Source organism: Phacochoerus africanus, chromosome 8 (genome assembly GCF_016906955.1).
Source record: "Phacochoerus africanus isolate WHEZ1 chromosome 8, ROS_Pafr_v1, whole genome shotgun sequence".
Taxonomy (NCBI): domain Eukaryota; kingdom Metazoa; phylum Chordata; class Mammalia; order Artiodactyla; family Suidae; genus Phacochoerus; species Phacochoerus africanus.
Window position 1 is genome coordinate 69317100 of NC_062551.1, and position 26460 is coordinate 69343559.

Genomic DNA, 26460 nt, shown 5'->3' on the forward strand with positions numbered 1-26460 from the left:
AAGATGCTCAGCAGCGGGGATGGGAGGGCCAACCTCTGTCTAGGAGGTGGTCCTGGGTAGTCTGGCCGGTCAGCGCAGCAGTGGCCCTGCCTTATTTATTATTACTATTAATATTATTTTGGTGATGCTGTGGCATGCAGGGATCAAACCCGTGCCACAGCAGTGACAACACCAGATCCTTAACCTGCTAGGCCACCAGAGAACTCTGGCCCTGCCTTATTTAACCTGCGGTCACCCAGATGCTGCTGAGAAGTGGGAAGGAGTGGCTGCCTCTCTGATGGCCAGGGCTCCAGGGAGTCACGGACAGCATTGCAGGGTTGGGAGAAAAGGGTTGCAAAGGTGAGGTACAGCGTGATCATGGTGAGGACCAGGGGAGAGGACCAGCGTACCATCTCCCGAGGGCCGAGAGAGGCAGCTGACCCTGTCGTCTCCGGTATAACCTCACCATCACGCCGCAGAGGCCTTATTCCCATCCACCGTCTTGCGGATAAAGCCACAGAGGTGCCAGCTACCATTTCCTGAGCACTCATCGCGGGTTAGTGTCTTCAGGGTCACAGGAATGTAGGCAGAGATTTGAAGCTGTCTGGTGGAGACATGACCATAGACGGCTCTCCGGCGCCCAAATCACTACGTCTGGATATTGACAATAGGATGATGGAGTTCTCCATGCGGCTCAGTGGTAACCAACCCGACTGGTATCCATGAGGATGTGAGTTCCATCCCTGGCCTCGCTCAGTGGGTTAAGGATCTGGCTGTTGCCCTGAGCTCTGGTGTAGGTCGCTGATGCGGCTCGAATCTCACCCTGCTGTGGCTGTGGGGGTAGGCCGGCAGGTAGGCCGGCAACTGCAGCTCCGATTAGACCCCAGCCTGGGAACTTCCATGTACCAGGGGGGCGGCCCTAAAAAGCAAAAAAAAAAAAAAAAAAAAAAAAGAGAGAGAGAGAGATAAAAGAAAATAGGATGAACCAAGCCGCTCATTCTACAGATGGAGAAAAGCGAGGCCCAGGGAGGTCAGGCCCCAGGTCCCAAGTCCCAGTTCCCACAGCTCGTGCCAGATCCGGGAGGGAGCCAGTAACCAGACTCCACGAGACACCATTTCCCTCGGCCCTCTGTGTCCCCGAAGGCAGCCTCTACCATGCGCAGCAGAAACCAGGGCCGGAAGGAGGGGCCCGCTCACTTCGCTCTTAAATCCAGAAGATCCACGCGAACCAAGGAATCTTTTGAGAGGTCTCCGCCCCTCCCTCCTCCGCGACCCAGAGCTAGGGGGCGTGGCCTCGCCGCGCCTCCGCCCCCGCGGCCCGCCCCGGCCCCGCCCACTGCGCGCGCCCCTGGCCTGATTCCCCCCTGTGCGCGCGCGCGCGCGTTCCAGGCCCGGGATCCCCCTGCGCGCGCACCAAGGCCGCTGCGATCTGAGACCCAGGCCCTGCGGTTCCGCCGCGCCCCCGGACAAGGAAGCGTCTCTGGCTGGGCCGGGAAGGGGCGCCCTCCCCACTCGCCGCCCCCGGCCGCGCTGGCGAAACCTGAGCGCGCGTCAGGCGCGGAGCCGCGTGACGCGCACCTGTCCGGGCGGGCCCGGAGGGCGGAAGAGCATGCGCGGGTCCCTGGCCTGGCCTGGCCTGAGCTCGGCCCGCAGCCCCGCGCCGCCCCTGACGTTTCCCGGAGAAGCAGGCGGCTCTGACGGCCGAGATGAAGTAAGCTGCCTCCCCCGCTTTCTCTCCCGCTCCTCCGGCCGCAAGGAGGTCTTTACAGCAGGCCCAGGAGGCTGGCCACGCGTGGCGGTGAAATCCTCGGGCATATGGTTGGGAAGAGTCACCCGAGCCACCACCCACCCGCCCGAATTCCCTTTCCCGCCTTCCTTCCGCAGAATAAATTCATTGTTCTCCTCCTCCTCCGCAGATCCCTTAGCACGGTGGCGGCTCTATTGGGTGGCAGTTCTACAGGAGGCAGCCAGGCCCCATCAAGGCTGGTCCAGGGGCCCAGTGAGGTCCCTTTTCCTAGGCTTTCTGGAATTCGGTTCTGGTTTTTGGTTTTCCAGAAGTAAATCCTTCTGGGTCTCTGAAAATCGGCTCACCCAAAACTTGAATGTTTAGCAGGAAGTGAGAACTTCTGGAAAAATCATAAGCCGAAATTCCTTGCCCACTCATCCCTGTGCCCCTCATCAAGGCCTGTGGCTCATGTTTGGCCTTTGGCCAATGAGGGAAACCTGGGTAGACCAGGAGTATTTTAAATCATGTTTTACATTTTTCTACAGTGGCGGATGGCTGATCGAATTTCTGAGCTTATGAAACTAATCTTTTGGCAAGTTTTAGGAGCACCTGAGACAAAAATGCTCCGTGTTTGGCATAAACAGAGCTCATTTTTAGGCAATATTTTGTGTAAATGTTTCTTTGAGGTACATAACTGCTCAGCAAATGGCCACTCCAGGCAGACATTCAAGTTAAGTTTGTCCAAAGACTATAATTCACTAAGTGACTTGTGTTGTCAGATGGTTTTAGGTTATTTCAAAGGGAAACAGTCATTTCCCATCCTGGCGCAGTGGAAACGAATCTGACTAGGAACGGTGAGGTTGTGGGTTTGATCCCTGCCCTCACTCTGTGGGTTAAGGATCTGGTGTTGCCGTGAGCTGTGGAGTAGGTCGAGGATGCGGCTTGGATCCCGAGTTGCTATGGCTGAGGCGTAGGCCGGCAGCTGTAGTTCTGATTGGATCCCTAGCCTGGGAACCTCCATATGCTGCAGGTGCGGCCCTAAAAAGCAAAAAATAAATAAATAAATAAATAAATAAATAAATAAATAAATAAATAGGAACCGGTCAACTCTGTGGGTACACAAAGGGAAATCAAGAGGTGCCTTTGGGCATCTGTGGCCCAGCCTCTTCTCACTTTATGGATGGAATACGTAAATTTCACCATGGATTCTGCCAGGCCCTAAACCAGAAACAGCAGAAAGTCTGCTTTTGCTTTCTGTTGCCCAGAGTTGGGAGTCAAGTGGCTGTTTGTCTGGGAGACCTCTTACCACCATTGCCCTCCAAAGTATTTTCACAGCCACGATCTGGGTTTGTTTATCTGTTTGTTGGTTTGCTTCGTCAGACATTAAAATGAGGTGGATGGAGTTTCCTGGTGGCTTAGCAGTGAAGGATTCAGCGCTGTTACGGCTGTGGCTCAGGTCCTATCCCTGGCCAGGGAATTTCTGTTGGCCACGGGCAAGGCCCAAAATAAAGAAATGAAATGAAATGAGGTGGGCGATGTGCATTTTACAGCTGGAGAAAAGGCCCTGAGTCGTTAAGGGCAAGCCTAGGGCTGCAAAGTGAGAGGTTTCATCTTTGGGGCATACTATAAACGTCTCATGGGCTGGGCTGGGGATTTTTTTTACCATCTCAGCATTATATCCCTTTGATTTTTTCCATCAGTATGACTGGAAGGTCAGGAAACTGTCAATGAAGTGTTCCTTGGCATTTGTTTTTTTCTGTTGTGGGATGTTAATTGGCTTTGTAGCAGTTCCAAAAAGCTCGAGAGAAAAGTCACTTTCTTCTCGATGCTGTTGGTTTAATAACGACAGAGGCTCCCATCTCTTGGGCGCTTCCTGAATGCCATGCACGGTGCCAAAGGCTTTATATGGATCATCTCACCGTGTGCTGCTTATTGCCTGTTTCCCACTCTGCGGGTGGGGCTGGGAGAGATTAAATAATTTGTGGAGGCCACACCGTTCCTGAGTGGCTACGGATTTCAGGAACGAGTCCCTCCGCCTCCCAGCAGGGCCTTCCAGGCTTCAGTAAAGCACCTCTGGCTTAAACACAATGTCTTCCCGAGGTCAGAAGGCAGGCGCGTGCATCACCGTTCGAGGGGACTGGGAAGCCAGGCCATGCCCAGCGGATGGTGTCCAGGGCACCTTGACTTCAGGGGACAGAGCTGCCTGCCAGCTGGCGGGACTGCTTCGACCCCTGTTGTCCCAGGTGCGGAGGGGAGCAGAATCCAGGTCCACACCAAAGCAGTGCTTTGAGTTTGCCATTTGGGGCTGTCCTCACACAGTTTACAGGGAGGCGGGAAGTAAGGGCTGTGCCCAGACCGCCTGTATTTACATCCTATCCCCTCTGAGCTGCGTGACCTTCAGTAAGTTATTTTCTCTCTCTGTATCTTAGTTTCCCCTCCACTCATTCGAAAAATGGGGCTATGCCAGGGCAAGAATGAGTGAGCGGCGTGCTGCCTTTGAAGCTCTCAGTCCAGTATTTGGCGTATAGTTGGTGACTTGCTAAATACCATGCATAGTATTTCTTATTCACAGTATGGTTTTAAGTCGTAAGCTGCTGCTCCCGTGGGCAGGGTCACAGGGCTTGATGTCACCAGTAGAGATGTATTCCTTTGTGCTGTCACTCACACGCTGGCCGCTCATGCACAGGCGACAGTGGTCTTGGGCACGTGCAATCTATTTGTTCCTTCAGCAGCAGTTGAGAGTGTGCCCTCCGTGTGCCAGGCTCTGTTTCGGATCCTGGAGATGGGCAGTGAACCAAACACAGACACCCCTGCCCTCCTTGGCATGGACCGCCTTGAGGGAAGGGAGGGATAGACAGTAAACCCAATAAACTCACTTATCACATCCAGTGTATTCGCAAGGGATCTGTGCTCCAGGGAGAAGTAAAGCAGGGCATGCGAGTGGGCGGGAGGGTTACAGTTTGACGCAGAGGTGGCCGAGAAAGCTTCGCTGACAAGGTGACATTTCAGCAAAGCATTGAAGTTAGGGAGTAGACCACGTGGACGTCTGCAGGGAAAAGTAGGTCGGGCAGCGAGGACAGCAAGTACCAAGGCCCTGAGGCAGGAGGATGGGTGTCTGGAGCCCAGGGAGGGGCAGAGGAGAGGAGAGAAGATCCAAGAGGCAAGAGGTGGGAGGCTGGAAGATGTAGACCCCGCTGCCCCTGCACAGAAGGATGCCCCGATGTGGCCGGTGCTGTGAACAGATGACTCTGCCTGCTGTGTTCAGGCAGAGAAACCGGAGGCCAGCGAGGTGGTTCCTGCAGCTGAGTGGACGGAGGTGATGGTGGCTTCCAGCAGAGTGGAGTGGTGCAAGGAGGGGAGAAGTCGCTGTGTTCTCGGGAGATGTTGGTGACAGTGTGGAGTTTGCTGACCGATCGGATGACCCGAAGGTTTCTGGCTTGAGCACTGGGTGGGGTGGCTTCGGCTGAGGATGGGGAGATCCGCCTTGGGAACACAGGGGAGATGGTCAGTGCAGTTTCGAACCCGGCGGGTCTCGTAGACACCTGGCTGTTGGTATCAGGGTAGCAGGTGATCACAGGAGACCAGAGTTTCGGGGGAGAAAGTGCAGGCTGGAAACCACGACTTGGTGTCTAGGCCCTTGTGTGCTGGTAAGTGTTTAACAGCCTCTGAAAGAGGTGGCGGTTGGTGGCAGGGTGTCAGATCGACAGATTTGCCAGCACCTGCCGCGTAAGTTCCCCCCGTGGGCCAGCTCCAGGCACACGGTTACAGGTCTTCACCTTACAGATACAATAGCCATAAATAACATCAAGAGCACAGATAATAGTAAACTGTGGTAAAATCATTTGGAAATGTTGAGTTTTGAATGTTTCATACCTTTGTTTTTAGTGTAACTTATTTGGTTATGCATTTGTGTCATTTGTTTTTGTAATAACGTGTGTGTTTAACACCTGGCTTGGCAAATGCCTGACAATGTCGCAAGTGAATCTTGGGTGCAAGTATCTTGTGGGCAGGTGGCTCCAGCACACCATTTGAGTCTCGGGGACCCGAGATTGCTGCCCAGCGAGGCGATGGGACTAGGAATCCTCTGAGTTTAGGGAGGAAACAGGCCTCAGAGGCGATCTTTCAGGTTCTGTCCCCTGTGTAAGCCTGAGGGGGCCGAATGAAGGTCACAGGGCACACTGAAGCCTTCGACTTGCATCTGCATGGGGGTGTTTGTGCAGAGGCCCCAGAGCACAAAGGGGAGAGCTGGAAGCCTACTGGGGTGGCCATTCCCGGCAGGGATCCCCTCGTACTTTAGCTAAAAACCATCTTCAGCTTGAACTCTTGTTTTCACCCCCCACGCCTTCTTTTAAAAATTCCTAACTCATGAGCCATGATTTGAAGAAAATTCCCCTTTTGCCTGCCAGGCAAACAGAGGGCAGAGGGCAGAGGCCGCATTGGGAGAGGAAGCAGAGCGGCAGCGGCCGCACTGGCGTCTACCTGCCAGCCCCTCCTCCCGCCCTTGGTCTGCTGGGACCAGGGGACAGAGCCGCCCCCTTCTGTGGTTTCCCAGAAAGGGCTCTGCTGCAGGAGCTCCCGCCCAGGCTGGGTCTGCGCAGGGACAGGTCCTGGACGGCATAGCTGCGTGGGTGTGCCGATGTCTGCCTCTTTCACTGGAACCCCGCCCCTGATCCATGCACTCTGGCCGGCCAAGGCAGTGCTCACAGCCATGGGGATGTTGGCAGAGCCGTACGTTAAAAGGTGAGTCTCCCAGGATGCCCACTAGGAGACCCTCGCCCTGGAATCGGGGGCTGTGAGAGGTGCCCCGGGCTGTGGACCGGTGCCAGCTCAGTCCTGACTCTGAGATGAGCCTGTCACCCCCTGGAGGACACCTTTGTAGTGTCTCGGATCTCGAATGATAATTGTTGTAAAGGAACTCGCACCCCCCTGCCCCACTTAAGCTACAGCTTCAGAGGGTCGGGTCTTGGCTTCTGAGCGATGCTGTCAACCCACCCTGTGCTTCATCCTTCAATCCTGCACCTCCCAGCCCTGCTGCACTGGCCTAAGGCTGCAGGCACTATGCTGCGATGACAGAAAGGCAGTGGCCACCCTTACAGATTACAGAGAGGTTATCTCCTTGCCGTGGAAAGTGGAGCGTAGGGGCAGGAAAGCAGTCGAGAGCTCCTTTAGCTCCATGTCTTCCCAGATGGGGAAACCGGGGCCCAGCCGGGGACACGCCGGTTCAGGGTGATGAGGAAATTGAGGCCTAGCCTGTTCAGGGTGACATGGTGTTTAGAGTCTCCTGGGGAAGAATCAGCACGTGTTCCGATCCACAGCCTAATACACTGCCTTCCTGTCCCAGAGGGGCTCAAACTTTGCACTAAGGGTTTTTTCATTAATTAAAAATGGAAGCGATTCCTGGCAGTATCTGCCACTGGAACGCCACGCTCCTGGTTTCTGGCTGACTTCAAGTATGTGATCTCAGAAGATGTATTTCGCAGCCCGTTCTTCTCGGAGCAGGAGAGAAAAACCTGCGGAAGTAGAGCCTCGTAGCCCGAGAGCAGTTAAGGTCGCAGGTGGATGGGGAGCCATCAGTTCCCTGTTATTGGAGCCCTGCTCCAGGGGCAGACTTTGGCTTTCCTGGGCTTCTCCGAGCCTGTTCACTCCCCTGTCGGGGTGGCAAGGATGATACCTGTGTGCTTGTCTTCCTCCTCTCGGGGGTAAGGACCAGCCCGGGAGTGTTACGTGCATGGTGGATGCCTGGGCGTGTCCTGGTGCTCTCTGCCAGGCTGGGGTCTAGCTCTTGAGGAAGGAAGGCACAGGTTTCCTGGCAACTAGGGCTTTATGCCAACCTGGGAGCCCAGGAGGCACTTTACCTTTCAAACGTAATTCATTAGCATTTGTGTAGGGCTTTTGTCATTGGAGCCATCTCAGCTAATGGTCAGCAAACCTTCATTTAGTTTAGGGGTGTTAGTGCACTTGACAGGTGACTTAATTAGGTCCTACAGCTCGGAGGTGGCCTTGAGCCCAGGTCCTCTGACCCAGGGCCCACCTTCCCCCACTTGACAGCAGTGACTGGGGCCTCAGGGTTGGTGAGTCCACAGTGGCTCACCTACCAGTTCCCTCATCTGTGAAATGGGCATCTTTGCAAAACCTTCACAACGCAGTTCTGAGGGAAGGTCAAGCTGGTGCATGTACCTCGCCGGGCGCACGCCGACCACCTGCTAAATGCTGGGTGTTACTGGGCTGGCGCTGGTCGGCGGTCAGGTTTTGCAGGGGGAAGGGCAGGGCTAAACCATTCAAGGCTGCTTTGAAATACCCGCGTTTGCACCTGCCCTGGGCCTGCTGAATCAGAGGTGCATCGCCTTGGCGAAGGGAGGAGGATTCAGATGTGTGTGTTTTGAAAGGCTCTCCAGTTGAATCTGATGCGCTCCCTGCCGAGGGCCCTGGCTCTGGGCTTCACCGCCGCCGCCGCCGGTCTTCCAGAGTCCTGCTCCTCTCACCGCGTGCTCTTCGGACCAGCTCGCAGCACTGTAGGCCCTTCCCCGGACCCTCTGTGCCAGAATCTGCATTTTCAAAAGATCCCCAAGAGATTCATAAGCACATTCAAGTTTGAGAAACATTGTTCAGGTTAAAAAACATGGTAATAAGAACACCAAACACACAGCCCCCCTCCGAACCCCCCCCCCACAAGCTCATTTAGCAAAGAGTTGTTCCCTGGTTGTTTAGCAACCACAGAGTAAGCAGCCGTGTCGCAATAACTGATATTTTGGATCTGTGTTTGTTTAAAGGAGCACCGGGGACTGGGGGACGAAAGCAAGCGATAAGGGAGGCCAACCTGAGAACTGGGAACAGGGACAGGGCGGGTGGGGAAGACTCCAGCAGACTCCAGAGTCAGAGCAGGTTGACTAGAGCCCCTGGGGTGGGCTCAGGCCAGGCGGCGGGGCATTAGGGCCATGCATCTGTCTTCTGGGGCAGAGCACGTCCAGGCACGTCCAGGCACATCCAGGGCCCGGGCTACCCGTCCCATCAGGAGCTCTGAAACGCGCCTGCCAGCTGGAGGCTGCTCCTTCTCCAGCCTGTTCTCTGGGCTTCAGATTTCTCGCTGCCTCTTTCCCGCACTGACCTTGCAGCTTCTCCCTGCCCCCAGACAGGGGCGGTTGCCAGTAGAGATAGAAATGCTTGAAGGGCCAAAGACAGGGATGGGAAGCCGGGGGAGAAAGTAGTATGGTTCTGGGTCCCTCCGTGGGTTGGGGTGTGGGTGCAGACAAGGGGGGAGTGGAAGAGGGAGGCTGGGAGCCTGCTCACCTGGGCCCTCGGTCCTCCTGTTGATGCTCCCATGACAGAAGTCTGGTGTCCTATAGACCCTGGAGCAAACACTGCAGTTGGGTCCTCCTCTTGGTTTGGCCACTGACTGGCGCCGTCTTGGAGATGGATCTCTGGAGGAGGCGAAGGGAAAATAGGAGGTGGGGGGGATCTGATGTCAGAGTCGGGGGGGGGGTCCTTCCACAGCAAGGATGAGATAGGAGTCTGGAAGGGTCTTCAGGGCCTTTTATGGATTCCCGGTGTCTCTTTAAATCTCAATTTCCCTGTCCGTATAGCCAGACTATAGCCTCATTGTTAAGAATTCTGTTAATCCTTTATCGTTTGAACACCTGCCGTATAATAGGTGCTAAACCGGTCATCGTTTTTTTTTTTTTTTAAGGGCCACACCCGTGGCATATGGAAGTTCCCAGGCTAGGGATCAAATCAGAAGTTCCCAGGCTAGGGGCCGGCCTGTACCACAGCCACAGCAATGCCGGATCCTTCATCCTCTGAGCGAGGTCAGAGATCGAACCCTCAACCTCATGGTTCCTAGTCGGGCTCTTTTCTGCTGCGCCACGACGGGAACTCCTAGTCATCTCTGTCCCTTCTTAACTGCTCCCTCCCCCTGGGCTGGCCCCGGCTCCCATGTTGCTTTCCTTCCTTCAAAGCCCTGCCCTTGGAGGGACGCTGAGAACGGGAGAGCCAAGGAGTCGGCTGGGCATGGAGTGTATTAAACCCAACAGCCTCGGGCAGAGTCGAAGGCCGGAGAACGGAAACCGTCTGGAGCATTTGTGACAGGCCCGAGGCCTCTCGCCTTTCGTGCATGTCCGCTGCTTCAAATCGGGCTGAAAATTAGCCCAGACATTAGGCTAACCCCGGGGAGGCTGCAGTGTGCCATTGCTGCCTGGCAGCTCGGAGCCAACCTGGCACCTGCCCGGCTCCCCCCCTTTCTCTCACGGAACCTTCACCTGAGCCTCAGCTTGTCCATCTGCCAAAGGGGGACGATGGTAGTCCCCCCTCCACTGGTTCTTGTCGGGGCTCCTGACTGGCCTGGGTGAGCTCTAGCACACGGAAGGGCTTTAGTGCTGTGTCTGCTGCTGCTAGTGGAACCCCAGACCAATAGCTGCCGCTTAAAGAGCACTTCGTGGGGGGCAGGCCCCGTCCTGAGCACCCCGTAAACCATAGCCCATTCTCGCCTTATAACAACCCCGTGGTCTGAGTACCACTAGTGCCTCATTTCTGATGAGGGCACCGAGGTAGAGAGAGGTTAAATCATGGGTCAGGGAATCAGCTGGGATTCCGACTCGGCCAGTTGGTTCCAAAGCGCGTGCTTTTGAGCGCTGCGCCGTAGCAATTACTCACAATCATTTTGTGCTTAGAGCCCAGTAGACACGGGAAACACAGAGGAAGACGTGAGGGGCCGTGACCTCTTCTCGCAGCCCAGCCGTGGTCCGAGGCCAGGGCCTGCTGCCATTCCCCAGCGTCTGTGATGGTCCCAGCATCCCGCCCTGGTGGGTGACACTGGCCATGGTTGTAGAGCGAACCTCTGCTGGGGGCTGGGGCCATGTTCCCAGGCTCCTGCAGCAGAATGGTCCCCCTCTAGCAAGTGGCGTAGCCCCTGCTCACAGGGCAGCCTCCCAACCAACTGGCTTCTTGGCATAGAAGCCAAGCTGCCGAGGAAGGGGGGAAAGCTGTGGGGCTCTAACGTCTTCCTGAGACACGTGGCTGTTTCTTGCCAGGCAGGAAATGTTTGATAACCTATAGACACGTGTTTCCCCCCACTTCACAGCCACCTGAGCCGAGTCTGATCCTTCCTTGTTCCTTGTCTGTCTTTCCCACGCACCCCAGGCACCCAGGCGTCCGGGAGATGCTTGCGGCGACAGTGTATGTGGCCCTGCTGGGCTGCCTGCAGGCCCAGCAGCTCCAGGGACATGTCTCCATAATCCTGCTGGGAGCAACCGGGGACCTGGCCAAAAAATACTTATGGCAGGGGCTGTTCCAGCTATACCTGGATGAGGCGGGGAAGGGCCACAGTTTTCGCTTCCATGGGACAGCTCTGACAAGCACCGAGCAGGGCCAGGAGGTCATAGCCAAGGTCCTGGAGTCCCTCTCCTGCCCCAGCGACACAGCCCCCGGTCGCTGTGCTGAACTCAAGGCTCAGTTCCAGCAGCTGAGCGAGTACCGCAGCCTGAAGACGCCTGAGGACTATCTGGCCCTGAGCAAGGACATCGAGGCTCAGGTCCAGCATGAAGGCCTCCAGGAGGCTGGCAGGATTTTCTACCTCTCGGTGCCACCCTTCGCCTATGCGGACATTGCCCGCAATATCAACAGCAGCTGCCGTCCAGGCCCCGGCGCCTGGCTGCGGGTCGTCCTTGAGAAACCCTTTGGCCACGACCACCACTCGGCTCAGCAGCTGGCCGCAGAACTTGGGAGCTTCTTCCAAGAGGAGGAGATGTACCGGGTGGACCATTACCTGGGCAAGCAGGTGAGCCACAGCCGGGAGCCTGCCAGGGTGCAAGGTGCTGGGTGCAGGTTGGCCCCATCTGCAGCACTTATCATGGAGTTGGGCCCGAAGGCGTTGTGCAGTCTGGGTTCCTGTGGTCACCTCGACAGCGGGCCGGGGGTGAGAGGACAGAGGAAGAGTCGGGAGCGCAAGGGTGCGTGGCCAGCCACCTGCTCTTTTGTGTCCCCTGTCCTCTCTGTGTCCCAGCCAGGCTCTGGGTTCTGACTTCTCGGCGCTGCCCTGGGTCCTCTGCTCTGGGTTCGGGGCCCGGCTTCGAGTTGGACGTGCTCTGGGAAGTAGAATGGACCCCCTATTCCACACCATCGGCCTCGGCTCGGTACCTTTTTCTTCCTGAGTTGTGGCTTGAGCCAGAAGGCTGGTGACAAGATCTTAAAACTGAATAGAGACCCTAAGTGCATGCTTCTCACCCAGGCCCTGTGGCAAAGCATGGGCCTGGCCTCCTGGGTGATGCTCGTCAATTGGCCATTTCACTCTGAACACGCCCTTGGGGCCCCTTCGGGACGCTTCTTCCCAGGAATCACAGCAGACACACGCCAGCACCCGTGTTCCCTGGTCCTGACAAGCCATGGGTCCAGGGCCACAGGGGAGCACCACATAGTCACATGGGCAAGCCCTATTCAGAGTCACAGTATTCCAAAGACAGGTCCTCGGATCCGTGCCTCTCCTCGTAGTTTTTCACTTGTTTAAGGAAAACTAGGGGGAAAAAAATTCTGAATGTATTCAGTTGGAAGCTTCTCTTGCTCCATTTTTGGTTTAAAAATATCTTTCCTTTATTCAAAGTTGATGGTCACAGAAGATAGTGAATGTTTTTTGTTTTGTTTTGTTTTGTCTTTTTATTTTCAGGGCCACACCCGCCGCACATGGAGGTTCCCAGGCTAGGAGTCGGATCAGAGCTGCAGCCGCCTGCCTACACCACAGCCACAGCAACTCCAGATCTGAGCCACCTCTGCAACCTACACCGCAGCTCACGGCAACGCGGGATCCTTAACACACTGAGCGAGGCCAGGGATCGAACCTGCAACCTCATGGTTAACCATTGCGCCATGACGGGAACTTCGAGATAGTGAATCTTCAATATTTTCTTCCTTGGCGAAATGAAAAGCTGGTGACAGTGGAGGGCATGGAAAGGTGTTCGGATCCTGCCAGCGCTGTGCAGCCCTGGTGGCCAGTCTGAGGCACAGGGCACGTTGTCCGAGGGCCGGGTGAGCGAGGCCCGGGCCTTCCTGGGAGTCAGGCCTGCCTGCTGGTCCTGCACGGAATCCACCGCACGACCATTCTCCTTCCCTGGCAGGTGGTGGCCCAGATCCTGCCTTTCCGAGACCAGAACCGCAAGGCCCTGGACGGCCTCTGGAACCGGCACCACGTGGAGCGTGTGGAGATCATTATGAAGGAGACGGTGGACACGGCAGGTGCGCTGTGGGGAGGTGTCGGGCCGCAGGGCTGGAGGGTCTGCCCGGCCCGTGCCCACCTTGGCCAGTGCTGCCCAGAGGGAGGCATTTGCCAGCGTGTCTCCCCCTCCAGGACCCGCCATGTGCGCGGCTCCAGGCTGTGCTGCACCCACGGGTGCCTGCCAGCAACCCCCACAGGGGCCTCCCTGCCCTTAGGAGCAGCCCATCGGGTTAAGTAAACTTGGCCCAGAGGCTGAAACGCTGGCCGGCAATGAGCACTGGGAGTTAAACGGCTTCTGCCCGAGTGCGGTGGAGGCCGTCGGGCTGCCGTCGGGCCGTGCGAGGGCTCCCAGGCTTGTCCCTGCGCAGAGGCTGCCTCTGCCTTCTCGCCCCACCCTCACCTCCGCGCGTTCGTTCCTTCTTGCGTCCTCAACTCAGTGGTCACTTGTGCAGGGAGCCTCTACCGACTGTCCCGACAAGGTCGCTCCCGTGGCCCACTCGGCGCACCCGCCTCCCTTCTCTGCCCCTCCGTGGTCTCGGCCTCGTCTTGTCCCTACCCAGTGGGTCTGTCCCACTGGACGGCAGGTCCAGGCCACCTCCTTGCTGGCACCCGGCACACACCTGGGAAGTGCCGAGCAACGCTGCTGCAGGAGCTAGCAGCGTTGCCCTGGGGGTCAGGACCTCTGAGTGTCACCCCGTGACCTCGGCACATCCCCGATGGTGCGGCGAGCGGGTGGTGTGGAGGTCTGGCAGCTGAGGCCCTTTGAGTCCCAAGATTCTGTCGCGATTTCATCTCTCTTTTTTTTGCCACACCCACAGCATATGTAAGCTCCTGTGCCAGGGATTGAATCTGAGCTTCAGCTGCGACTTACACCACAGGTACAGCAATGCCAGATCCTTAACCCACGGAGCCAGGCCAGGGAGCGAACCTGAGCCACTGCAAAGACAACACTGTACCGCAGAGGGAGCTCCTCATTGCACTTTTTTATTTATTTTTAATTTAGTTTTAAAAATTAACGTATCACTGATTTTTTGTTGTGCCAATTTCTGGTGTACAGCAAAATGACTCAGTTATACATATATATGCATTTTTTAAACTATTCTTTTCCATCCTGGTCTATCCCAGGAGACTGGATAGAGTTCCCTGTGCTGTACAGCAGGACCTCGTGTACCCATTCTAAATGGCAGAGTTTGCATCTACCAACCCCAAACTCCCCATCCATCTTTTGAGCTCTACGTATCCAAAGCATCGGTTCTTACCCCAAAATAACAAAAGCTAATTCTTAGTGTGTCCCAATGCCCCCAGGATGAGGTGGATACTATTATTAGCCTCTACCTACAGATGAGGTTGGGGACCGGCCCGGGGTCCCGGCAGGCAGTCTGGCTCCGGCTCCAGCCTCTGCACCACCACAGCCAGCTTGTTCCTGCCACTGTCCCCACCCTACAGTGTACCTGGGTGCAGGGGGGCACCCCAGACCCCTCAGGCCTGGGTGAAGCAGCAAGAGGCCGGCCTTTTTCTCTTTTTTCTTCCTCTTCCGCTTGGTTACTGTCTTCTGCTTTCTGCCCTTTTCTCTTCGAACGTGTGTTTAGTGCTAGAAGCTCTGTGTGAAACCTCTGGTCTTAGGGAGGTCTGAGACGCAGCCTCTGTCCCCTGATATGTCATAGGTTCACTGGGGGAGGTGACTGCTGCAGGCAGGAAGTGCTGCAGGGGGTGGGGAGGCGGGGAAGCCGGGCCTCCAAGGGCTTTGCTGTCCTTGGGAGGAGCCCGTTTTAAAGAAGAGGTCCCCTCCCCACTGCGGAGAGCCCTCGTGGGTCTCGGGGACCCTCCGCAAGCCTTCCAGAGGCCCCCTCCTGTCCCCAGCATGGGCTCAGGCTGTGGGTTTCCTCCTCGTGCCTGTGTGTGTCAGGTGGCCTGGCGGGAGTGTCCTGGGCTGTGCCCTTGCTTCGTGGGCAGAGAGATGAGCTCCAGACCTGGCGCTGAGGGCGTGGGCCAGATCGGGAGGGGCCAGCACCTCTCTGCCCGGACTTGCCGCCTGCTCTCCTCTCTTCCCCCATTTCTGGCAACTTCTTCCCAGGCCCACCCTGGGTTGGGGAAGAGCTGTGACGTCAGGAGCTGGCCTGGTTGCCTCTTATTTCTCCCAGCCCTGCCACCCACTCCTTCTTCGTGCCTGATGTCCTTTGCAGGATCCCTGTGGAGCCAGTGGCTAGACACAGTGCAGGCCTGCTCAGGCACCTTTGGATGTTGGAGAAGGGAAGACAGAAGGCAAGACAGCGAGGCAGGCAGAGGCCTGGGCAAGTCTGTGCGCCCAGGCAGGTGTATGGCGGGGAGAATCTCGGGGCTGAAAGGCAGCGCAGCCGAGGCTCTGCCTTCAGGGCTGCTCGTGGGACCAAAGCACAGGCCCTGCTGTCTTCAGAGCGTGGGTTCGTTGCAAGCAGCAGTTGGAACCACTGTGCCAGCCCCAGAGCACGTGCTGCTTCACACAGAGCGGGGCAGGCAGCCTGAGGCACCAGCCCCCGGGGCCTTGCAGCCAATAGGGGTGCTTGTTCAGCCCACTGTCCTGGTCAGGGGTGGCCAGCAGGACTGCAGCTGTCCTGGGTGGTAGGGCTCCCTGGTTGGCCCGTTTACCTGCCAGTCGCATGCACAGGCCCTCAGCAGTGCCTGACGGGGTGTGTGTGTATGTGTGTGAGACTTCCTGCTGCTGTGCTCATCCTGCAGTGAGGGGCTATGGAACTGGGCCCTTGACAACAGTGAGAGCAGCGTGTTCTCTTTCCTCCGTCCCTCTCCTCCTGTCTGTCTGTCTCTTCCCTTGGGCCACGGGGCCCCAGAAGGACAAGCATCTCTGCATCCTGAGGAAGCGCCCTGCTGCAGCCCCGTGGCCCAGGCCCTGACCCGTACTCTCCCCTCTGGGTCCTGCTTTGGAGCCCCTCTCTCAGGGGGACCCTGCTGGACTCTAGTTCTGGCTGGAGAGCCAGAGCAGACACGGGGGGCCCAGCAGCCACCGCAGCACGGCAGTAAGCCCTGTGCCCAGCGCATCAAGGCGTCGGCTGTGCCTTGTCCTAGGGTTGGGGATGGGACGCCGCAGGAGAGGCTGCCCGCCCCGCCAGAGGTCACCGTGTCTGGCTGTTGTTTGGTGAGCTCAGCAGGCAAACTGCCGCAGTGGGACTGAGCATGGCCAGCAAGTGTCCGAGGCAGGATTCCCAGCCTGCGGTCTGACTGTTAAGTTCCGCTGGAGGACAGAGTGGCGGCCTTCTTCCCCGCCCCCCCCCCCGCCCCCGCCACCAGGTCCCCATCCTGCTGCAGTTGTGTAGACCTTGCTGACTCCTTTGCTGGGAGCACAGAGCGACCCTGCTCCTGGTGGCAGCCTAGACTGCGGCCTGAGTGCTGGAAGGGGAGGGGCTGCTGGCCCAGGGACAGGGGCTCCTGAGCTCAAGGTGGTTTGGATTGCACCCCCCCCCCCCGAATCCACATCCCGGTGGGGAGGCTGGCTTCCCCAGAACCCTCCCTTCATGGCTGGGTGAGAGGTGTTTTCTCTGCTTCTGCCGCAGCCTCTGGCCCAGAGGAGTTTGCTGCAAAGGCAGGAGGGGGAGAGAGCGCAGGGGAGGAGGGGGGGGCAGAGTGTCCTCCTGCAGCCCCAGCGCCCAGCACCCCTCTGCAGAGTCCCCGTCCAGTGAGCCCCCAGGAGTCATAGAAACCCTGGCTACCCGCCCAGGGTCTCCTGAAGCAGCACGTGGGCTATAGGAGGAGCGACCCTGGCTGAGCCCCTAGCCTGTGTGGGGAGAGGACCCCTGCCAGCACTCATCACGGCCACTGGTCACCGGCCCCTGGGAAAGGCTCTGCTGGAAGGGGGCTGGGTGCTTCATGGACCGAGGTTCAGCTGCGTGGACTGGGCTGCCATTCTGGGGGTGCTGAGATGTGGCCCCAGGTCTGTGGCGATGGCGCAGAACCCAGGCTTCTAACCGTGGAGCCCTCCACGCCCTCGGCCTTCCTGCCAGGATGCACTCCAGGCCGGCTCTCTGCTGCCCTAGTTTCCCCACTGACTGCAAGGCTCCTTTTTTCTGGCAGGAGGAAGGAGGAAGGCTTCCTGAGGACGGAGTAGCTGTCCCTACTTTGCGAGGGACCCTGTTCTGGCGCTGGCGTGATGCCCATTGACCACTGGGGGTGGGAGCGCCCATTGCCTGCCTCTCCCTGAGGGACCAAGGCAGCCAGCATCCTCCCAGGTCCACGCCAGCTGTCCTGCCTCCAGCCTGACATGCCAGAAGGGGCTGGGAGCTCACTCAGCAGGGCAAGCAGCGGGGCCATCTGCAAGGTGAGCCCAGGGCCGCCGCCAGCTCTCCTGACCGGGGAGCGTGCTGGCCAGCCCGGGGCTCACTCTCTCTTTGGCCCGCTCCCCTTGTTATTTTTAGCGGTCCCAGGAGCTGCTGGTAGAGATCACAGCTAGCTTTTCGTGGTTTTGTTTTAAAACCTGTGTTTTTGCGGGGAAAACCAGCATCTCCCACGGTGCGCAGGCGACGGGGACAGGGTTTCTGGCCCCAGCTCTGAAGGCTGCGTCTCCAGCACAGTCTCTAGTAAAGATTTCAACCCATCACCTGTCTCTCGGGATTGTTTGAAGGATTTGCACAGAAATGCAAATGGGGTTGCTGCTCTTCTTTCAAGTTGGGGGGCCAGCAGTGAGCTCAGCCTCTCTGGGCTCCGAGTGGCTCCTAGGTGCCTTTCATCGGGTTATATAAAGACCCGGGACTGATCTGAGGTGCTCTGTTATGCCCATTCTTCACCCACTACCCTCTCTCTTACTTATATATGTATTTAAATTTCCATGTATCGACAATCTACAAAATATATATATCTTCCACCGTTTCTGTTCAATTCTGTTTATAGCACAGAATATGAATTGTTCTATTATGAAGCATCTTGGTTGCTTCCACTTCTTACTTTTTTTTTTTTTTCTTTATAGGGCGGCATATGGAGGTTCCCAGGCTAGGGGTTGAATCGGAGCTACAGCTGCTGGCCTACACCACAGCCACAGCAACGCCAGGTCCGAGCCACATCTGTGACCTACACTACAGCTCATGGCAACACCAGATCCTTAACCCACTGAGTGAGGCCAGGGATCGAACAGAAACGTCATGGTTCCTAGTCGGATGCGTTTCTGCTGCACCACAACACTTTCTGCTATTTTAAATAGTACTTTGCAAGCTTTTTAAAAAAGTTGAATTATGATTCACCTACTGTAAAATTTCCCCTTTTTCAAAGTGTATAATTCAGTAGTTTTTAATATATTCACACAGTGGTGCAACCATCATCTAATTCTAGAACATTTATGAGCATTCTACAAAGTATTTTTTTCTTTAAGTGTACTTCTGAAGAGGAATGACCAGAAGGGTTAAAAACGACTTTATAGCTGTTATTACATCTTTCCAGACTGTTTCCTAGGAGATTTGCAATGGCATCATTCATAACTGGTGGCGTCCCTACAGCTTTGCCTGTCTTGGGTGCCCCCACCCCCCTGTTCCCACTGGTCTGGGAGGTCTACACCTGCTGCCGGTCTCAGGTGCATGGATCACAGCTGCTCAAGCCTTGTGAGGGATGAGGGATGCCACCCTCCCCCAAGGTTTTGAAGGGCTGCCCAACTGAGGGACAAGGTGACAGGTCTCCCGTGCTTGTGACCTTATGGCTGGGATGAGCTTTAGGGTGTGCACAGTTTGGGAGCCGGTGGGGGGGGGGGGCTTTCTTGCTGTTGTCCCACCTGGTTGTGCTTTTTCCTGTCCTTGTTCATATATTGGTGGGGTTTTAACTCTGAACTTTCAACCTGGTGTTGGGGACATGGCTCGGATCGTCAGTGTGGGAAAATGAGACCCATGAACATAGGAGATCTGGGCAAGGCTCTTTACTTCTGCAGAAGGGCGCAGGTGCTCAAAAAGCACGTGCCAAGAAGAAAAGACCCTCCCTAATGATCCCTAACGCAGGGGATGGACCTGCCCCCTTCCCATGGGTCAGGTCAGGGCGCACGTTCTTCTTGGGCGGCTCATTTGAAACCAATTGTTACTGGGAGAAGAGGGAAGGGGGGGAGTTGCAGGAAGGCGTTTCAGCTGAAACCAGAGCACAATGGAGTCCCCAAGATTTCCTTTGACAGAAAAGACATTATGTTACTTTCCACACCGGGAAGGATACTAGGAGTCATTGGAGGTATTTTCAGGGAAACGCGGTCCACAATAACTCGTGGCAACCAGGAAAAGTCACCGTGATGGGTGCCCTGGAAAGGACCAGCCCCTGGCTTCCCATCCCTATCTGCATGTCCTTTTCCCAACAAGGTGCCAGTCGCGGGCCTGATCACTCACTTTAATTCTGAAAAGACAGCTATCCAGGAAAGGATCAAAGTCTGCCCGAGTGTGGGCTGTGCCAAGCACAGGCGCACCCCCTGAAGCTTGAAATTAAGGAATAAGGGAAGCTCTCTTTCACACAGCGGGTGGGAAACCTGTGAATGCCTTCTCCCCAGGACTGAGGGAGGATAAAAATAGGAAAAGGGCCACTTAGGGATTTGCTGAACTAATGACTAGTAAGCAGATACCAGGGCTTTTAAAGACTCCGCCGTGTTCCCGCCATCAAAAATTCATCTGTTCTCAAAGCTTTAACTATCCTCTTCACACTCTTAAATCTGCTGTAATTCATTGATCCTAAGACACACGTTGTTACATATTTAAACCTCTCCGAAGTGGGGTTTACCATTGATGGGGTGATGTAGTTGAATCGGCAGCCCGTTTCTTTCTTAGAGGTGACAAAACAATGATGCATTTGCCACTGCTGGCACTTTTGATTTGATGAAATTTAATATAGCTCCAGCTTTCATGGCCTTTCCAAGCCCTAGACTTATACCTCCAGCTGCTTTTGTGATCGTTTCACTGGATATGTCACCATGTCAGACTCAGCAGATTTATTTATTTATTTATTTTTAATCTTTAAGAAAAAATTTTTTATTGTTATTTCCCCAATACACTTTTTTTTTCTACTGTACAGCAAGGTGACCCAGTCTCACATACATGTACACATGCTTTTTTCTCCCATTATTCTGCTCCATCATAAGTGACCAGACATAGTTCCCAGTGCTACACAGCAGGATCTCATTGCCAGTCCATTCCAAAGGCAATAGTTTGCATCTATTAACGCCAGGCTCCCAATCCATCCCACTCCCTCCCCCTCTCCCTTGGCAACCATAAGTCTATTCTCCAAGTCCATGATTTTCTTTTCTGTGGAAAGGTTCATTTGTGCCATATATTAGATTCCAGATATAAGTGATATCAAATGGTGTTTGTCTTTCTCTTTCTGACTTACTTCACTCAGGATGAGAGTCTCTAGTCCCATCCATGTTGCTGCAAATGGCATTATTTTTTTCTTTTTTATGACCGAGTAGTATTCCATTGTGTATATATACCACATCTTCCTAATCCAGTCATCTGTCGATGGACACTTGGGTTGTTTCCATGTCTCGGCTGCTGTGAATAGTGCTGCAGTGAACATGTGGGTGCATGTGTCTTTTTTAAGGAAAGTTTTGTCTGGATATATGCCCAAGAGTGGGGTTGTTGGGTCATATGGTAGTTCTGTGTATAGTTTTCTAAGGTACCTCCATACTGTTCTCCATAGAGACTCGGCAGATGTAGAACTTAAACCGTTATTGCATTTTTCTCATAAAAGACCCTCTCACTTCATTTTTTTTTTTCTTTTTAGGGCCCCACCCATGGCTTTTGGAAGTTCCCAGACTAGTGGTCAGATTGGAGCTGCAGCTGCAGGCCTACGCCACAGCCACAGCCACACCAGATCTGAGCTGCATCTTCAACCTACACCGCAGCTGTGGCAATGCCAGATCCTTAACTCACTGAGCAAATCCGGGGATAGAATCCGCGTCCTCACGGACAGTGTTTTTAACCCACTGAGCCACAATGGGAACTCCCATCTCACTTCTTTGTTTTCATTTTTTAAATTTTTGTTGTCTTTTTGCTATTTCTTGGGCTGCTCTTGCGGCATACGGAGGTTCCCAGGCTAGGGGTCAAATTGAAGCCATAGCCGCCGGCCTATGCCAGAGCCACTGCAACGCGGGATCCAAGCCGTGTCTGTGACCTACACCACAGCTCACGGCAATGCCGGATCCTTAACCCACTGAGCGAGGCCAGGGATGGAACCCGCAACCTCATCGTTCCTAGTCGGATTCGTTAACCACTGAGCCACAATGGGAACTCCTCACTTCTTTATTTTCAAATGGTGACTGTTTTCTGGGTTGCCCGGCTGGTAGCCCGTCTCTTACTGCTGTAATACTAAAAATGCTAGCCAGTATTTAATACTGCTTCCTGCTCGGCAAGCGCTGTTCCAAGCTCTGTGTCTGTGGTCACTCATTAATCCTCACAGTGGCCCTACAAGGCATGTACTGTGATAGGTCCTCTATTACTTGTGACAGAGCCACTTGCAAGGGGTCACAGGGCTAAAAGATGGCAGAGCAGGTCCTTGAACCCGCGCTGCCTGGCTCCAGACTCCAGATCATAACTCCTGCCCACCATTCCTGGATCCAGCCAGTCGCCACAGCCATCTTCACCCATCCCCTGAATAACACCTGCGTATGTCACTGTTACGTCCTTTGCAGAAAAAGCTGCCTCGTTGGTTTCATCACCGCCAGGCCCCTCTGTGTTCCTGGGTGCAAATCGTAGACAGCTTCATCCTCCCACGGCAGCTCTCTCTCGGTTCCATTCCCCTACTCTAATGCTTTTTCGTTTTTTAGCTATACCCGTGGCACACAGAGGTTCCCAGGCCAGGGATCAAACCCTTGCCACAGCCCCTGGCACCCATTACTTTACTTTCTGTCCCTCTGGACATCTCCTATAAACAGAATATACAGTATGTGGCTTGTGTCCAGCTTCTGTTACCGAGCATCGTGTTTGCGGGGTTCACCCATGTTGTAGCAGGTGTCTGTGCCCCATTTGTTTTTATTGTGAGACACCATTCTGTGGTGCGGATGGAGGTCCCACATTTTACTGTCTGTTGATCAGCTGATGGGCATTCGAGCTGTTTCCACGTCTGGGCTGTTGTGAATGGTGCTGCTGTGGACATTTGTGTGCAGTGTCTGATGGACCTGTGTTCTCCCTCTCTCGGGGGTGCACCTGCGAGGGGGAACAGCTGGTCAGGCGGTAACTCTGTGTAACTGGAGGAGGTCAAGGACTTTAATGGCTCCTCAGATGCCTCTGCCCAGTTTCCAAAGCCGTTTCCAGCTGTCCTCGAGTTCTGCTCTTCCCAGTTGCAGACTGGCTGCTTCTGCCAGACCAGGCTTGCCTTCGCTGTCGGACCTGCGTGTCAGGGCCTCAGCTCTCTGCCTCTCACCTCTTACCCCAAAGGATGCGGCCTGAGGGCAGAGTCCGCCCACCCATGTATTTCTTTGAGACACACAGCATTTTAAAAAAATCTGCGTTATTTGTGCACACGCGATTATAGTTAATGATCCAAATTTTTTATGTTCTCTTAAAATAAAATAGCAAGTTTTACGAGTTCCCGCCTTGGCGTGGTGGGTTAAGAATCCAATCGCAGTGGTGGCTCAGGTTGTTGTGGCAGTACGGGTTTGATCCCTGGCCCAGCACAGTGGATTAAAAGAGCCAGTGTTGCTGCAGCTGCGGTGTAGGTCACAACTGTGGCCCAGGCCCAGGAACTTCCATATGCTGCAGGTGCGGCCATAAAATTAAAAAAAAAAAAAATTGGGAGCTGTGGTCACTTGGGCCCACACTCCTGGGAGGCACGACTGCCAGACTGCAGCTGGTGCATGTGTCCCCTGAGGGGACACGTCCTTGAGTTCTGTCTGCTCTTCCTTGAGTTCTGCTTGGATTGCTGCTTTGACCATCACATTGCACTTCTGAAAGCGCCGGTGCTCCTGAGCCCAGCTCCACACCCCACGCGATGCCCTGCCGTGTGGCTCTTTGTTTTTATTATTTATTTATTTTTTAAAATTTTTTTGCTTTTTAGGGCCGCACCTGTGGAATATGGAGGTTCCTAGGCTAGGGGTTGAATCGGAGCTGCTGCTGCCAGCCTACACCACAGCCGCAGCAACACAGGATGGAGCCACATCCTCATGGATACTAGTCGGGTTTTTTACCGCTGAGCCATGATGGAAACTCCCCCGTGTGGCTCTTTAGATGAGATGTGCTGGGAAGCTAAAACGGAGCTGTGCTGGTGGTAAGAATCGCAGGCCCTGGGACCACCTGCCTGGGTTCATATCTTATTTTTACCCCTTTACCAGCTGTGTGACCTTGGGCAAGTTGCCTGACTTCTCTGAACCTCAGTTTCCTTACATTTTAAAATGGGGGTAATAGTAGGCTCTCCTTACATGTTACCATGAGGAGTAAATAGACTGATATTCACCCATTGTTGTGGTCATCACTGCCTTTTTTTTTTTTTTGTCTTTTTGCCTTTTCTAGGGCCGCTCCCACGGCATATGGAGATTCCCAGGCTAGGGGTCTAATCAGAGCCGTAGCTACCGGCCTACGCCAGAGCCACAGGAACGTGGGATCTGAGCCGCGTCTGCAACCTACACCACAGCTCACAGCAACTTCGGATCCTTAACCCACTGAGCAAGGCCAGGGATCGAACCTGCAAACCTCATGGTTCCTAGTCGGATTCGTTAACCACTGAGCCACAACGGGAACTCCAGTCATCACTGTCTTTTCCTTGATGTCTTCTCAGTGATATTGTGAGAACTTGGGAGACCAGGACCCCGTGGGGCTGAGCTCAGCCACCGTTTCTCAGCGGGGGCCCCTCGGGGCATTTGGGCTGGAACATCTGGGCTGATGATCCTGTGAGTTCAGGGTTCAGCTCGTAGGAAGACAGCTTTATCCTCAGGGCTGGAGCGTGAGGTGCTGCTTTGGCCAGGGAGGCTCACTTCCTGCCCCACCACACAGGTGCCACCGTCAGGCCTGGCTTGTGGGGCTCAGCTCAGGGCAGGCTGTCCCTATTCACCATCCAGCTGGCCTGAGTCCGGGCAGGTGGGCCCAGCAGATCTGAACAAGCAGCCACTTCTTGTCTTTTGTCTTTTTAGGGCCGCACCTGCAGCATATGTAAGTTCCCAGGCTAGGGATTGAATCGGAGCTGCAGCTGCCGGCCTGCAGCACAGCCGCAGCAATGCCGGATCCTTAACCCACTGAGTGAGGCCAGGGATCAAACCTGCATCCTGGTGCTTCAGAGACACCGCCAATCCCATTGCACCACAGGGGAAACGCCAACACTGTTTAATTTTAAAGAGGAGTCACGCTGTGAGTGTCTGAGTTTAACCTGCTCTCAGGATAATCTCTCCCCATCTCCCTTGCCCAGTGCCAATCCCTAAAGCCCATCTGTGGAATTGTTAATGTCCCATTATATTTTTCATTTATTGAAGTTCTGTGCATCCTGGTCATTTTTTATCATATTTTGAAAGTTAGTTTTTATCACAGCAAGGGCGTCTCTCCCCCTCGGCGCTACGCCTTTGAGGCTGGTCCACGACGAGGTGTGTGTTCACCTTCTCTGCTGTGCAGTGTTCTGTGCGTGTGTCTCTGGTGCTCAGGATGCAGCCGTGAGCGGACAGGGGCAGGTCCTGCTGGGACAGAGCTTCAAAGGTAGCAGGAAAGAGAGAGAAACAGGCCCCAGGTTAGTCAGGTGAACTGGCTGAAGACAAAACCCCCAGGAGGTCAGTAACATCTCCTTGAAGCCGAGACCCGAGGGGTGAGAAGGAGCTGCTGGCCTGGCTGAGGGCCCTGACCCCGTGTTACAGGTGATGCACTCCAGCCTGGGTGAGTGGCTGCCCTTCCTGTCGTGGTGTCAGGCCTTTTCTATGCGTGAGGCTGTGAGTTGGCCTGAGTCCTGGCAGGTCAGCAGGATATGAGCCGTGTCAGGTGAGATGTTGTGCATTTGAACCCTGGGCACAAGATCATCAGGTCATGTGTTCACGCCGAGCTCTGGAGGAGGGAACGAAATGTTCTGTGTGGTTAACCAGCTCCTGACTCGGAGCCTGGCCTTTGACTCTTCCTCCTTGTGGGTTAGGGACAACTGTGGTCCCGCTGGGCAGGGTCTCATGGGTGTGATGGGGACAGTTGTGGTCCCCTGGGCAGGGTCTCATGGGTGTGATGGGGACGGCTGTGGTCCCCTGGGCAGGGTCTCATGGGTGTGATGGGGATGGCTGTGGTCCCCTGAGCAGGATCTCGTGGGTATGATGGGGACAGCTGTGGTCCCACTGGGCAGGATCTCATGGGGGTGACGGGGACAGCTATGGTCCCCTGGGCAGGATCTCATGGGGGTGACAGGGAGGGGTGAGTAGCGTCTCTGCACTGGGTCAGGCAGAGCAAGCATCGTTGTTGTCACTGCCGGGCTCTGTGGTCGGTGTCCTGGGTGTCACCCTCTTTTATCCTCTCGGTCACCCTGCCTACCGGCCAACTTGACTCCACCTGTGTGTCTTAAGCTTAAACATACCTAAACCAGAACTTCTCGTTTCTCCGCCATCAAACTACTACCCCTTCCAGGCTCTGCACTAAATGTCACCATGCCTGTCCCTTGCTCAGGCCTAACTTCTGGGCGTTCTCTTTTGTTCCTCCTTTATGTTACACTCCTCCCCGTCGGTCAGCAGGTCCCATTGGTCCTGACCCCAGGAAGAATGGCCCACTCTCTCCAGCTCCTCTGCAGCCACTGTCGTTCAAGCCCCGCTGTCTCTCCTCTGGGCAGCTGTACAGCCTCCCCATCTCCAGCCACTGTCCCCACAAGACGTCGGGGTCCATTCTGAATGGACCCCGAGGTTTCCTCCTTCAAACCCGCCACTGGCTTCCCCTACATTTAGAAAGAAGTCATGTCACTTGCCCGGGCCACACGCTGGCAAGCAGCCTGGGTCCTTCCGGCGATGCACAGCCTCCCTTGGCGCCAAACCTGCTGGCCGGGGCGCGGGATCTGAGGATGCAGTGCGGCCTCTGCAAGAAGCAGAGCCTTCCCCAAGCAGATGCCTGGAGATGCCCAAGGGGTCTGGCACCTTCTGGGAGAAAGTTTTCACTGAAGGGGTGTGGCTCTAAGCCGCCTGCCCTCCTCTCATTTGCTCGGGCATGGATCACACTCTCTCGGGAGCGTGGGTGTGGGGACGAGAACTGCAGGCGGGGGTCTCGGTGCTCCTTGGAGGTCGGGGTGGGGGGAGTCAGATGCATTGCCTGGTCCTTACGACCTCCCCCCGCCCCCGCCCTGGCTCAGGTCGCACCAGCTTCTACGAGGAATACGGCGTCATCCGTGACGTGATCCAGAACCACCTGACCGAGATCCTCACGCTGGTGGCCATGGAGCTGCCCGGCAACATCAGCAGCCCGGAGGCCGTGCTGCAGCACAAGCTCCAGGCCTTCCGGGCCCTGCGGGGCCTGCAGAAGAGCAGCGCCGTTGTGGGCCAGTACCAGGCTTACAGCCAGCAGGTGCGCAGAGAGCTGCAGAAGCCAGACAGCTTCCACAGCCTGACGCCAACCTTCGCAGGTGCGCTCTGGGGCCGGGCTGCTGGGCTGTGGGGCTGCTGGGCTGCCCCCCCCCCCCGCCCCCCCAG

At 55.6% G+C, this 26460-nt stretch overlaps 1 protein-coding gene across 2 annotated transcripts in view; it reads left to right on the forward strand.

Annotated features, from left to right (window-relative positions):
- The first annotated feature begins 1335 nt into the window (after nt 1-1335).
- Nucleotides 1336-26460, forward strand: part of H6PD (hexose-6-phosphate dehydrogenase/glucose 1-dehydrogenase) — a 30413-nt gene continuing 5288 nt past the window's right edge. Inside the window, exons 1-4 of one of the 2 annotated variants that reach the window (XM_047791610.1) lie at nt 1336-1690; nt 10838-11474; nt 12805-12922; nt 26124-26393. In XM_047791610.1, the coding sequence (XP_047647566.1) occupies nt 1686-1690; nt 10838-11474; nt 12805-12922; nt 26124-26393 (1030 nt within the window). In that variant the 5' untranslated portion in view covers nt 1336-1685. Of the gene's footprint in view, nt 1691-5604; nt 6446-10837; nt 11475-12804; nt 12923-26123; nt 26394-26460 lie in introns of those variants that run through there. The other variant, XM_047791609.1, reaches the window with a different exon arrangement.